This window comes from Macaca fascicularis, chromosome 17 (assembly GCF_037993035.2).
Source record: "Macaca fascicularis isolate 582-1 chromosome 17, T2T-MFA8v1.1".
Lineage (NCBI taxonomy): Eukaryota > Metazoa > Chordata > Mammalia > Primates > Cercopithecidae > Macaca > Macaca fascicularis.
The window spans coordinates 68,640,305-68,655,385 of NC_088391.1; the positions used below are offsets into that span (position 1 = coordinate 68,640,305).

At 37.2% G+C, this 15,081-nt stretch overlaps 1 protein-coding gene across 22 annotated transcripts in view; it reads left to right on the forward strand.

The window, feature by feature from the left end:
• Positions 1-15,081, forward strand: part of SCEL (sciellin) — a 111,888-nt gene that overhangs the window by 84,200 nt on the left and 12,607 nt on the right. For 19 of the 22 annotated variants that reach the window (XM_005586042.5, XM_005586043.5, XM_045376899.3 and 16 more), the window contains 2 exons: positions 7,464-7,526; positions 14,425-14,517. In XM_005586042.5, the coding sequence (XP_005586099.3) occupies positions 7,464-7,526; positions 14,425-14,517 (156 nt within the window). The remainder of the gene's footprint in view (positions 1-7,463; positions 7,527-14,424; positions 14,518-15,081) is intronic. The other 3 variants (XM_005586048.5, XM_005586049.5, XM_015439391.4) reach the window with 1 other exon arrangement.

The window sequence follows — 15,081 nt, forward strand, 5'->3', positions numbered from 1 at the left end:
TAATTCATAGTTAGGGGCTGAATAAACTACTGCCATTGATCAGAATGTAAGCAGGCATCCTTGAACTGCTTCTAGGAAAAAATACAGATGTGCACAAAATTTTCATTTAGTCAGTAAGAATTTGCATGACTTTTGGTAGTAACAGTTTCACATTTTCATTAACCAGTATCAAAGAGAGATATTCAGTTATCTGTAGCCTATAAACTGTTGTTAGACTGATTATTAAAATGCTAAATATCTGCTCCTGAATGAATATTGAAAAGCATCTAGTGACACCACCGTCTCTACAGTTAGAAAAGGCATCCTTCATCTAAAGTAGAAAAAAAATAGTCTTAACTGTTTGTGGCATTATACTTCCATCTTCTTAAGGATTTCCTATTTGTTAAGACATCCCCAAGTTTTTAGTATTCCAAAAAGAGAAGAGTTCCTTCCTAACTACCTGTTGCATATTTTTCATATTTCTGTTAACATAAACTTGGGGACAACCTTGACTCTTTCTGGTGTTTCATTCCCCATAATCAATCAATCAATCACTTTGGATGCATCACCTCATCTCAGCGAGTGGTCCAAGACAGTTCATCATACCCACTGGTTCTGTAGTCCAGATTATTGTTCAGCCTCTTAACTTGCCCCTCTGCTGCCAATCTCCCCTTCTGCCCTTCAATCCATTTGCCACCCTGTAGAGTGGTTTTCCTAAGACACAAATCTGATCATGTCATTCTGATTAAACTCCTTCTGTGGCTCCGCATTGCTGTTGCATAATGGCCATGATCCTCCTTAACCTGGTCTCCAAGCCCACCATGATCTGGCATCTATGGGCTTTCCCACTCCAGTCTATTATCATTCTCCACCCAAAAGCAAACCCCACCCACACACACCCGCTAACTTGCATACTCCTCACTCCTCCTTCATCGCTATTGCTTGGCTAACTTCTACCTATCCTTTAGGTATCTGCTTAGGTGTCTCTCACTCAGGCTCTGGGAAGCCCTTCTAACCCACCACGTCTGCATCAGATGCTTCTTCTAGATGTTCTCGATCTGTCTTTTCTGTCCCATAATGTTGGTCTCTTCAAGAGAGTTATTATTTAATCATCCCTTTTTGACTAGAAGGTCTTTAAGGGTAACTACTGGGTCTGCCTTGTTTATTTCTTTATCCATAGTGCATAATGCAATGCCTGGCACATGTTAAGTATTTAGCAAATACTGAATTAAAGGATAAATCTCAACCTCATCAATGTCTTGTGATAGTCCACTTAAAGTCTAGCCTTCCAGCTGTGACATTCTGAGCCCCTATGAGTGAAATCAAATGAAAAGAATCAGATTTCTTGTGACTGGTCTCCTTGCTTGAGCCAATGACTATCTTTTGCTCATGACATAATCTCAATAAACTATAGTGAATTGGAGCCACTGAAATTCTTGGTCACATTTTATATTTAAAATACCTGAATTGCCTAACTGCTCTATGGACCTGTTAATTTCTTTAATACAAAATCTTTAAGACTCCCTCACTGAAAAGAATTATAAAAATATGTAAAAATATAAAGAGTTGGGCCCGTTTTGCTATGTCAATAAGTTGAGGAATTATACCAGTTCTCTCACTGTATTCTCTATTCCTTTCAGAAAGACAGATATTCCTTTTGAACTTACGCCTAATGCCTAAGATTTAGTTCCTGGCATAAAAGGAATACCATAGTACATTTTTTATATGAAGACTCTTAATTTTGTAAATATGTTTGATACTCTACAAAAGCAATTTAAATGAGCTGTATGGTGAGAAACATATTGCTGCCTATTAATAAATACCTCCCACACCCACATGAGAAAGGAAGAACAGTTAGGAGTGGGCTAATAACTTTCTCATATGCAGAGCTTCTCCTAGGAAAAGTTGTATAGTAAAAGACGTAATTCCTGGGTCTCCAGAATCTCTTATTTTTTTTCCTTCACCTGCTTTGTAAGAGAGTTTATAGTTTTTGATGTGGTAGTAGAAAATAAATGACATTATTATAACATGGATAAATTACTCAAAAATTGTCCTGTGGCTTTATGTCATAGATAACTCATATTTCTCCCCAAATATTCTGAAATCTACATTTAAAAAACATTATTAGGCCAGGTACCTGTAATCCCAGTACTTTGGGAGGCTGAGGTGAGGTGATGGCTTGAGGCCAGGAGTTTGAGACCAGCTTGGACAGCATGGTGAGACCCTGTCTCTACAAAAATAAAAAAAATTTAGCTGGGTGTGATGGCATGCACCTGTAGTCCCAGTTACTTGGGAAGCTAAGACGGGAAGATTGCTTGAGCCAAGGAGTTCGAGGCTGCAGTGAGCTATGACAGCACCATTACACTCGAGCCTGGGAGACAGAGCTGGACCCCAGTCTCTAAATAACAAACAAAAAACATTATTAGTTGCAATAGTCAGTAACAATTTGCTCTTCAACAATTTTCTGTAACTACAGAAAGTTGGTGATTTTCTTAGAATTAATTCCACCTGTCCATCAACGTATAATATTTTAAGGTCTGCCTGCCTTCTATGCCACTGCCATGAAAGGGGATTGGAATCAAGCCTCTGCTTAACCCTGCAGCATTTGGTTGCATTTCTATAAAAATCTATTTTTCACACTTGACTCACAGTTCTTCATCTTATACCAAGTGTAAAAGTCACCATGCAATTGATGTGGTCTTAATTAAAGAACAAAAATTTATTTTTATCTCCTTTAACTTGGAAAGCTTATGAGCAGTCTGTGCTTCTTTTACTGGATCTTCAAATGTAGCTGATGGCATCAATCAGAGTGAATAGCCAAAGTAAATACACATTTTGTACTTTTCTTCATCTGGAACTTTCTATTTTGCATTAAATATTGGTATAGATTATTCAGAGTAAAATCTTGGCTGCTCTGAGTGCAGTGGTGTTTACTCCTAACTGCTCACACCAGTTATAGATTTCTTTGTTCCTTTTCCACTTCCACTGCTTCACTTGACTAGCCTTAAATAAATAAATATTACTCTACCAAACCTGATAGGTGGTAGTGTTTAATAAAATAAGAAAAATGTTATGAAACAAATAATAATATAGTTTACTTGGTGATTTGCAACTGTATTTCCTCTTTGGAAATGTGTTTCTTTGAAGGCATGCATAGGTTGCAATTTTGAGTTATCTGTCCGTAGTTGTTGGATTTTTAAGATTCTGGCTTCTTCTCCTTTCTCAGATCCAAACCCATTCTTTCTCCCTCTCATGAAAACTAAGGTACAAAAGAGGTTAAGCAGCATGTGGGCAGTATCTATAGCAGCCAGGAGTTCAAAGCCAGGAGGAGTTGAGGATGTCCACCATAAGGTTGAGAAAATACATGTAATCACATTGTGAGGGTAGAAGCAAACCTGTATTTATTTGTTAGGGCTGCATAACAAACTACCACAGACTGGGTGGCTTAAAGACAAATATTTGTTGTTTCACAGTTCTGGAGGGCAGAAGTCCAAGATCAAGCTGTCAGCAGGGTTGGTTCCTTCCACAGGGCTGGCTCCTTCTCAGGCCAAAAGAGAAATATCTGTGCCAGGCCTCTCTCCTTGGCTTGTAGAAAACTGTCTTCACTTATTTTTTTTTGAAACGGAGTCTAGCCCTGTCACCCACACTGGAGTGCAATGGTGCGATCTCGACTCACTGCAACCTCCGCCTCCTCCGTTCACACAATTCTCCTGCCTCAGCCACCTGAGTAGCTGGGATTACAGGCACCTGCCACCACGCTCAACTAATTTTTGTATTTTTAGTAGAGACGGGGTTTCACCATGTTGGTGAGGCTGGTCTGGAACCCCTGACCTCATGATTCACCCGCCTGAGCTTCCCAAAGTGCTGGGATTACAGGCGTGAGCCGCCACGCCCAGCCAGAAAACTGTCTTCACTTTATGTCTTCACTTTGTCTTCCCTCTGTGTGTGTCTGAGTCCAAATTTCATCTTAGAGACACTATTTGTAACTTGATTACCTCTAAGGATGCTTATCTCTAAATAAGGTCATGTTCTGAGGTATTGGGGGTTAGGACTTCAACATATGAATTTGGGGGAGTATATAATTCAACCCAGAACAAGCTCCAAAGATAATGAAACAAAGCCAGGACTGGGAGCTGTGCAAAAAGGAAATAAATATAATATGTGCATTCAGGGGTGAAGTAAGGCAGGTGCTGGGTGATGGACAGAGATGGAGGTGAAATGTCCATAACTGGCTTTAGTGGTCTTTTTTCCACATGAATTTGGTAGATACTATGTCCCTAGATATAGACAGACCAGACAATCTTAAAGGTTCATAGTCTAGGCTAATACTTTCCCTTGGGGTTCCTTTAATATCTTTTCTCAGAGCTGGGTAAGGTTGTAAGAGGTTTCCCCAAAAAAGAAAAGATAATTTAAATTAATAATTTAAATTGATTCCACAAATGGAATTAATTTGTGGAATTAAAATAAATTATGGAGCAGCTACTATGTGCAAGGCCATATTAGGCCATAATAATATGACCCTACTCTCAAGTTGTAATGAAAGCCACCAGTTTCCCTATAAAACTAGCACTCAGTTCCTCCAGCATTAGCACTGGAGGGGGAAACACTTTGAGAAACAAAGTTCTAATTGCCCAAGATTCACACCTCCTGATGATCTTCCACTATTTACCACTGCCCACCATCCCAGTTTGACATTTCTAGGAAACTGGATCATGGAATACCATGATACTCCCTTTAATTTTATTCCACTATCCCCAAATATTTAGTAAAGTATTACTTAAAACATTAAGGGAAAGATCTCTTAATGGCTAAGGTTGTTAAAATAGTTTAGTGGCCCCTTATGCCAAGAAGATGGCTCTAGTAATTAGTAGAGACCATCAAGGATTAGGCAAATCCAAAGACTCTAGTCACTATTTCTCAGTTTGCAGGATTTAGGATAGTAGATTATCTTACTCAGTTCTTGCAGTTACGTAGAAGAATTCAGTTTTGAATTTTAGATCGTTCGGACTGCAGAGCCAATAATTTGATACTTCCGAGCTACTTCTGAAACCTAGTACTTTTTACCTACATTAATTGGCATAGTTCCACTGTAACTCACTTAAAAAGTAATTTACCCTATTTTCTACAGTTTCAAAAGTATGCAGTTAGTGCTTTACATGTGAGGCTTAAGTATGGCTAGGGAATGCTGCCGAATTTGCATATTATACCAATATTGACAGCTTGGATGTTACGTAAAAAGAGTATTAAATCTCACCCCACGTAAACAAGAGAACGTTTTACCGTATTTTGCATCTTTATCAATATTTGTGAGTGAGAGTATATACTGATTCCATGTATAATAACCTTATTTGAACCGACTATTTAGGACCATGAGAGGGGAGATTTTTAAAAACAGAGTTAATTCCAAAGATGTGACAATTCAGGACAGAAATAAAAATGTGAAAGTGGCCTCTCAAAATGTGGAATCAATAGTGCCAACTGCAGGATCACTGCACTTCTTTTTTTTTTTTTTATGCTTTTTCAATTCACCCACAACTGTAGTCACTGTTTGTGTATTAGTCTGTTCTCATGCTGCTAATAAAGACGTATCTGAGACTGGGTAATTTATAAATAAAAAGTGGTTTAATGGACTCACAGTGTCACATGGCTGGGGAGGTCTCACAATCATGGTGGAAGGCAAAGGAGGAGCAAAGGCATGTCTTACGTGGTGGCAGGCAAGAGAGCTTGTTTAGGGGAACTCCCATTTAAAAAACCATCAGATCTCTTAGGACTTGTTCACTACCGCAAGACCAGTGTGGAGAAAACCACTCCCATGATTCAATTATTTACACCTGGCTCCACCCTTCACACATAGGGATTATTACAATTCAAGGTGAGATTTGGGTGGGGACGCAGCCAAACCATATCATTGTGCCATGAATTTTATTTACATTAACTTACTCGTTCTCACCACAATTGTGTGAGTTTGGACATTAGTGTCCTTCTTTACCAAATGATATGGTTTGGCTCTGTGTCCCCACCCAAATATTATCTCAGATTATAATCTCCACATGTCAAGGGAGGAACCTAGTGGGAGGTGATTGGATCATGAGGACAGTTCCCCCCATCCTGTTCTCATGAGAGTCAGTGAGTTTCCACGAGATCTGATGGTGTAAAAGTAGTTTTGGTTCCCCCTGGCTCTCTCTCTTGCCGCCTTATGAGGAAGGTACTTACTTCTCCTTGTAAGTTTCCTAGAGCTTCCCCAACAATATGGAACTGTAAGTCAATTAAGCCTCTTTTCTTCATAAATTACCTAGTCTCAGGCAGTTCTTTATAGCAGCGTGAAAACAGACTAATATGCAACATGAAGTTTAGAATGGTTGGCTAACTTGCTCACAGAAGTAAGGAAAAAACCGGGCCTCATTGTTTTGACTTCTAAACAGTGCTCCTACCCTATGACAAAGACTTTTCGTAACTCATGAAAAAAGAAAAAAAAAGAACTATCAATGTTATACCTAATATATAAATAACATACCAGAGGATCCTGTGTCTCATGAAAGGGTGTCGAATCATTAATGCAGCCCAAGATATAAGAATCAAATCACTCCATTTATCCCCCACATAATGAATTATTTATTCAAATTTTGAGTTGATTTCCCTTGTTTCTGTGATCCCCAAAGCCTAAATAAGGTCTCTGGGTAAACATCTAAGAATTGATTTCAGGTGGGCAGATGGCATCATCTCAAATCTTGACTCTTCCGAAAATTAGTTAATTGGCCTTGGAAAACTGACTTTGCCTTTCTGAGATCCAGATACTGTTCTGCAGGATTTTGTGAGATCTGAATGAGATAATCCATGTGAAAACACAGTTAGTACTTCATGACACAGAGATAATACTCATTAAATGTTAGCTGAAAAGAAGTTGATTAATGGGTAGAAATATGCAGTTTGATAAAAGAAATAAGACGTAGTATTAGATCAGTAGGATGACTATAGTTTACAATTATTGATTACACATTTCCAAATAACTAGATGAGAAAATGTTGAATGATTCTAGCATAAAGAAAAGATAAATATTTAAGGTGATAGATAGCCCAAGTGCACTGATTTGATCTTTACAAATTATATGAATGTATTAAATCATCACATGTACCCCAAAACTAAGTACATCTATTATACATCAATGAAAAAAGAAAAATGAACTGAATGTGAATAAAAATTATTGATTTCTTTTCAGATCAGATTTCCCAAACCTTCCAAAAAGTTAGTTCTTTATTTCTCTTTCACAATGTAATCCATACTTCCATGTTCGATCCATGAGTTGTATGGATCAAATAGCTCAATGTCAGATATTCAATCTCCCATAGCCTGATAGGTCACAAATGACTGTGTCTAAGATTATGTGCTGATTTTTAGATGTTTCAGTATTTTCTTATTTCCTGTCATTATGTTGTAACTAAATCATATATACATGTATATATAAATAACATATTTTTTTTCCTTAGAGACCAGAACTTGGAAAAATTAATTGAAGTAAATTCTCATGTTTCTGAAAACAAGAATGTAAGGTAAAGTTTATTATAATTCACTTTTTTCTTATGAATTCCATATGCATCTGCATATATTGTATAGCCTTAGAAGATTAGATATATAATATTATACATTATATAATATATAATTTGGATAGTGTGTGTGTATATATATATATAATCCAGATACAAAAACTTATGTGGTGCTTAATAGCTAATAGTGAAAAAATTAACATAATTCTAATTCTGTAGAATTTCTGACTCAGGGCCTGCTGTTCTATTGCTTAGTATAAATGGCATCATGGAAATTCAAAGCTCTTTGGGGCTGTGAAGATTTATTTTTACTTACTGTTGCTTGGTAAGCTCTCAGCAGTACAGAAAGCACTCTGGGAATCTCTTCCCTGGATGCCTAGTGCTAAAAGAATGCATGAATTTATCACAGCCACAAAACAGGAGCTAACTTTGAAATTTCTTTACACCATAGGGTATAATAGCTTTAAAACTGTGACACCTTATTGGCCATTACAAGAAAGGTTAGGACAGGAGCTATACTTCATTTTTGTCACAGACTGTATACTTTAGGAAAAATTAACTTTTCCATGTTTAGCAATTCTTACCCCTATATATGAGGGAATACTAAACACAATAGCTTACTATTTTCAGTTTCATAAGGTGCAGTTGCCTTTTGTATTAATTTTTTTATGTAAAGAAACGATATTGTTGATTTCATCTGCAGAGAATGGAAAAGCTAGCAAAAGAGCTGGCTCGCTTTTCTTTTTCATATTGTCTATAAAAGATTCCTGAATTCCACAGGTAGATAGTTTCTTTCCATTCCTTTAATTCCCCAAATCATCTTCTTCCTTCTGTTTGTGACCTTGAGAAAGTCTTTGAGAGAATGAGGGAGAATAAATTTTCAGCAGAATCTGCTTATCCTGGAAATACATGAATTCTTTTGGGAATAGGACTGGGCTTACACTTAAACTAATCTCATTCAAGTATTATTTGAAAGTGATTGGGGTAAAAAAAATTACAAGTAAATTATTAAGTATAATTAAGGAATTTCCCATTTAATTTAAGAAGTGTTCCAGTTCCATTGGACTTGTTAATGAAATGGGATTTTATCAGAGGGATTAATGAGGAAATGGAATTTCATGGAAGTTCAAGAGCAGGAATGGTGGCTTTGCCAGGCCTCAGAAAGATCTCACTTGGAATATTGTTCATTCTTGACCTAAAGAAGTTTGGAACCCTTGGACATTAACTAGAGTTCGTTGTCACTAATGCAACTCAGCTAGTCACTGAGTATTGGATTTTGTCCATCTTTTTCCTGTCCTTCCCTGTACCTATTGGCTTCCTTATTCTCTGCTCGTCTTCTGTTTGATAACCAAAATTTTGTGTTGCCTCTCAGTTTTGGCTACTTTGTAACTTCAGCTTATTCTACCTCTTCAGGTACTTTAATGAATCAAATTAAAAATCTAAATAAGCATCCCAGGAAAATCTGCTAAACTGAGACGTGATTCATTTTATGAATGTATTCACTGTACATCATAATTGGATGCGCAAGCAAATATATGTTTTCTAATCTGATTTGTTAAGAAGGTAGGAGCAAAGGGGAAAGTTCCAGTTTGCCCTCTGAAGCTTTGCTGAAAAATCAACTCCCAAAAGGCAGAGTAATTAGAGAAAAGGCATATAAATTTATTTAACCTGTGATGGGAGCCTTCAGAATGAAGACCCAAAGATATAGGGGAAATTGTCCATTTAATACTTAGGTTCAATAAAGTACAGAAAGCCATGAAGAAATATGATTGGACAAAAAGAATATGACCTAATGGCAACAGACTGAATGGGGAAAGCCAGCAAGGCCTGTGTCCTTGGATTCTTCTTAACCTCTTGAGCATGCATTCCTTCCTTCTGGGCATGGGGCAGAATCATTCTGGAATGGGGGTCTTATGACCTACAGTCAAACAAGGGATGTCAGATAATTTCTTTATGGCCAGTTTTTACGTAGAAAGAAAGGTGAAGGGATAGGTAGAGTAATAATTTTAGGTTTTACGGCTGGCTTTGGGGAAAAGGGGTTTTGGTTTGTATGACTTGCCTTGGGGAAGAGGGATTCTAGTTTCTTTGGCTATCCTTGCGGGAGAATGAGACTGAGATAGGAGGGCAGGAGAAGGTCAAGGAAAAACTTTTGTTTCTGAGGCTACTTCTGAGGCTTTAGTTTTGGGTTTTTTTTTTTTTTTTTTCTGAGACTCAACAGGAATAAGTTTAAGTATTTTTATTTCAATTCTAAATGATAAAGTCTTTCCCTAAACTAAATGGTTTGTGACTGTGAGTGAAATTAATTTCATAGAGCCATTTCACAGATTTTAAGGACTGTAATAATTTTCAAATCATATAATGATAAGGTGGTCAGACAATTTTATTTATCTATTCATCACCTGATGGCATTTGGATTGTTTCAATATTGGGTTTTAATTCACTATTGTGAATAATGTTGCTATGAACATTCGTATATGAGTTTTTGTGTGAAAATGTGTTTTTATTTCTCTTAGGTATATACCACGCATGAAATTGATGGATTGTAGAGTAATTCTATGTTTAACCATTTGAGGAACTGCTAGACTGCTTTCAAAGCAGCCATATCATTTTATATTCTCATACGCAGTGTATGAGGGTTTTAGGTAAATTTTCAAGGTGAATTTCCACTGCAGGGAACATTTTCTCAAGTGTAAATCCATTTGGAATTCTATAAGATTCAATACAATGTTTGGGTTTGTATTTGTAGAGTCATTGCTTAATTAAGAAACAAAACTGTGACCATTGATTGGAAATTACAATTCAGCAGTTTGTTTCAATGGAGGATAACTTCCTAACAATTAAGCCGTCAAGTGACATATGCTATGAGTCATGAATTCTCCTTTACAAAGATTATTCAAGGCATTTGAGAGGAATAATTTGGCAGAGATTCTTCTATTACACTGGTTCTCAAACTTTTGGGTACATCTGAATCACTCGCTATTCCAGGGACTACACTTTGAGAATCAATGCTCTTTTGAGTAAGATGTTGGACTTCCCAACCTCTAAGGCGGTGATTCTCAACCTTGACTGTATAAGGGACTCACTGGAAAGCTTTAAAGGTTCCCAGTGACCAAGCTGTACCCCAAACCAGTTAAATTAAAATATCTGGATATGGGGCCCAGTAGCATTTTAAAAGGCACTATGGGCTGTTTTGTTGGTTGCCAAAGTGTTGTCTCCCCAACTCTATTCCTATGGTTCTAAATAACAAAAAATTAGTCTTACAACTTAATTGTCGTTAAGATAACATTTCTTTCATAAAATCTATTACTATCCCATGAAAAACAAAGACTTGGCAGACTATCACAGACCCTAGGCAGCCAAAGAGACATGATGGATATGTAGATATGGTATCCTGGATTGTATTCTGAAACAGAAAAAAGTCACCAATGGAAAAACCAGTGAAACATGAATAGAATCTGTAGTTTAGTTCACAGTATGGTACAAATATTAATTCTGTAGGTTTGACAACTCTGTTATAATTACATAAGATATTAACCTTAAGGGAATCTGGGTGAAGGTGTACAGGGATTCTCCGTGTTATCTTTGCCATTTTTCTGTACATTTAAAGTTACTCCAAAATAATGGTTTATTTGTTTAAATTATCATCCTCAAAGTCTACATGAGGAGCAAAATCCATCAAAGAGTTTGTTGTACCACATTACAAACCTAGCATTTGGTTTTTGTTCACAGTTCTAAAAATTAAATATTCCACAAAATCATTGTCATTAATCACATTATAAACACAACTGGGAAAAGATACCAGTATTAGTCAGCGTGGGCTGCCTTAACAAAATACCACAGACTGGGTGGCTTAGACAATAGACATTTATTTTTTCACAGCTCTGGAGTCTAGAAGCCCAAGAGCAAGATCCTATCAGGATTGGTTTTGGTGAGGCCTCTCTTCCTGGCTTGCAGCTGGCCACCTTCTCACTGTGTGCTCTCATGGCCTTTCCTCTGTACACAGAAGAAAAGACATCTCTGGTAGCTCTTCCTCTTTTTATGAGGATTCCAGTTCTGTGGAACCACAGATGACCTTTATTACCTCCTTATTAACCCTGTCTCCAAATGTAGTCATGTTGAAGGTTAGGGCTTAAACATATAAATTTTGGGGGAATATATCTCAGTCCATAACAGTACTGTTGGCAAATCACTTATCTCTCCTGTTTGTGGATTTTGCAAACTGGTGATTTTTGATATTCTTTATATATATATATATATATATATATACACACACACTTTAAGTTCTAGGGTACCTGTGCACAACATGCAGCTTTGTTACATATGTATACATGTGCCATGTTGGTGTGCTGTACCCATTAACTCGTCATTTACATTAGGTAGATCTCCTAATGCTATCCCTCCCCCCTCCCCCCACTCCACGACAGGACCCAGTGTATGATGTTCCCCTTCCCGTGTCCAAGTGTTCTCATTGTTCAATTCCCACCTATGAGTGAGAACATGCGGTGTTTGGTTTTTTGTCCTTGTGATAGTTTGCTGAGAATGATGGTTTCCAGCTGCATCCATGTCCCTACAAAGGACACAAACTCATCCTTTTTTATGACTGCATAGTATTCCATGGTGTATATGTGCCACATTTTCTTACTCCAGTCTGTCACTGATGGACATTTGGGTTGATTCCAAGTCTTTGCTATTGTGAATAGTGCTGCAATAAACATATGTCTGCATGTGTCTTTATAGCAACATGATTTATAATCCTTTGGGTATATACCCAGTAATGGGATGGCTGGGTCAAATGGTATTTCTAGTTCTAGATCCTTGAGGAATCGCCACAATGTCTTCCACAATGGTTGAACTAGTTTACAGTCCCACTAACAGTGTAAAACAGACTTTAAACCAACAAAGTTCAAAAGAGACAAAGAAGGCCATTACATAATGATAAAGGGATCAATTCAACGAGAAGAGCTAACTATCCTAAATATATATGCACCCAATACAGAAGCACCCAGATTCATAAAGCAAGTCCTTAGAGACCTCCAAAGAGACTTAGACTTCCACACAATAATGATGGGAGACTTTAACACCCCACTGTCAACATTAGACATATCAACAAGACAGAAAGTTAAAAAGGATATCCAGGAATTGAACTCAGCTCCGCACCAAGCGGACCTAATGGATATCTACAGAACTTTCCACCCTGAATCAACAGAGTATGCATTCTTCTCAGCAGCACATCGCACTTATTCCAAAATTAACCACATAGTTGGAAGTAAAGCACTCCTCAGCATATGTAAAATAATAGAAGTTATAACAAACTGTCTCTGAGACCACAGTGCAATCAAACTAGAACTCAGGATTAAGAAACTCACTCAAAACCGCTCAACTACCTGGAAACTGAACAACCTGCTTCTGAATGACTACTGGGTAAATATCGAAATGAAGGCAGAAATAAAGATGTTCTTTGAAACCAATGAGAACAAAGACACAACATACCAGAATCTCTGGGACACATTTAAAGCAGTGTGTAGAGGGAAATTTATAGCACTAAATGCCTACAAGAGAAAGCAGGAAAGATCTAAAATTAATATTCTATTGCTGAGGACAATACAAATGCATTTCAAACTCATAGATAATCTTTGTCCTTTGAAGCTCTCTACTTGTTAAAGTTGGGTTTTGTATTGTATATTATATGATCTGAACATTTTCAAACGATTCTTAGCTAGGTTTATGATTCTTGGGATGACATACTCTAGTAATCATGTTAGAAAACCTAATAATATTAATTCCACCTTCTCATCACTTAGTAAAATTTTAACTTACGTGGATATTTTGTGAAACATCTGCCTTAAAACCAGATGGTTTTCTGTATGCCAGAGATAATATGTAAACAAATGCTTTCCTCTTCTTTAAGAGCTATCTGGAAATCAGCCTGTTTGAGAATGATAAGGCTTGATTAAGACCTAAACTCTCATTTAGGTTTTCATATCTCTTCTATGTCAGAGTTTATTAACATGGAGGAGCAAAAGGAGCTAAAATTTTCTCTATTTTTGCATTAAGAATCTCCTCTCTTCCATAGGAAAAAGCGCATATGCCTACATTTTGTTGAGTATCATGACATTTTTAGATTAGCAGAAATCTAGGTCAGAGTTCTTCTGCCATCTTCAAGATATTGCCTTCCATTAAAAACAAAATGAAGACTGGAATTTCTCAAAGCAACCCCTGGATCATTTTCATTCAATTGATAAATTCTTAGATATATTATACATGGGAAACTTTCTATAATGGCATTGCTGGTGTGAAAATGTTACAGAAACCAATTTCAGATGATTTCTGTCCTTGATAAAAAGAGCAATGTTAGGCCGGGCGCGGTGGCTCACGCCTGTAATCCCAGCACTTTGGGAGGCCGAGAGGGGCGGATCATGAGGTCAGGAGATGGAGACCATCCTGGCACGGTGAAACCCCATCTCTATTAAAAATACAAAAAAAAAAAAAAAAAAAAAAAATTAGCCGGGTGCGGTGGCGGGCGCCTGTAGTCCCAGCTACACTGGAGGCTGAGGCAGGAGAACGGCGGGAACCCAGGAGGCGGAGCTTGCAGTGAGCCAAGATCACGGCACTGCACTCCAGCGTGGGCCACAGAGCGAGACTCCGTCTCGAAAAAAAAAAAAAAAAAGAGCAATGTTAGCTAATGTGGCACATACCTACAGATTGTTCTTAAAGGTAAGGCAGAGGTTTCCATAGAGGGAGTAAAATAGTACATGCATTCTATTTGTGTTATCTGTGCAGAAGCCAGGCAAACACAAAAAGATTCACATTGTAAAATAATGTTAATTGAGAAGAATTTTAATAACACAAAAAACTTCTAGTGACCTTGATTTGAAGTGCCAAATACTTGTGTTTGCTTTATCAGGCTAGATGCCCAAGTCAAAGAGTTCACCAATCCTCTGCACAACCAATCCACAAGAATTGCTTCCCATTCTTATGAAGCCAGGAACAATCTCAGGTACCGTGGCCAACTGCAGAATAAACGACAGGACTATTCTCCTTTTGTTTTATAAAGATACCCCACACCCAACTTGACTCTTTCTTTGAAATGCAGAAATTTCTAATTTTATGTGGGGTTACCTGTATAAACAGCTTTACACAAAAAAATAAGTTCATGAATGTGTCATTGTGTGACATCTGGTAGGAAAGTATCAAACGTGATTTTCCCTCAAAAAGTCTGCAATTTAAAAAAGCATGATTGTGACATTAGTGTGACATTCTTTAGGTAGATCTAAAGGCTTGGTTAAATCAGATATTGTCATGATAGCTAATTAAGGTCTACTTTTGGTTTGAGGTTCATGAAGAAAGTTATGGTTTGGAAATATGAATGAGACATCAAAGAAAGAGACACTATAACATATTACACAAATATTCAAAAATAATCCTCATGTTCTATAAAAGAATTACCGAATGATCAAGTTTTGTAACAATACTTAGGAAGTAAACCAAGACAGTGGAAGTTAAAAACAAAATGGGAGATAAAACATTTTTGCAGTGCTGTATTAATACCACTCTAACATTG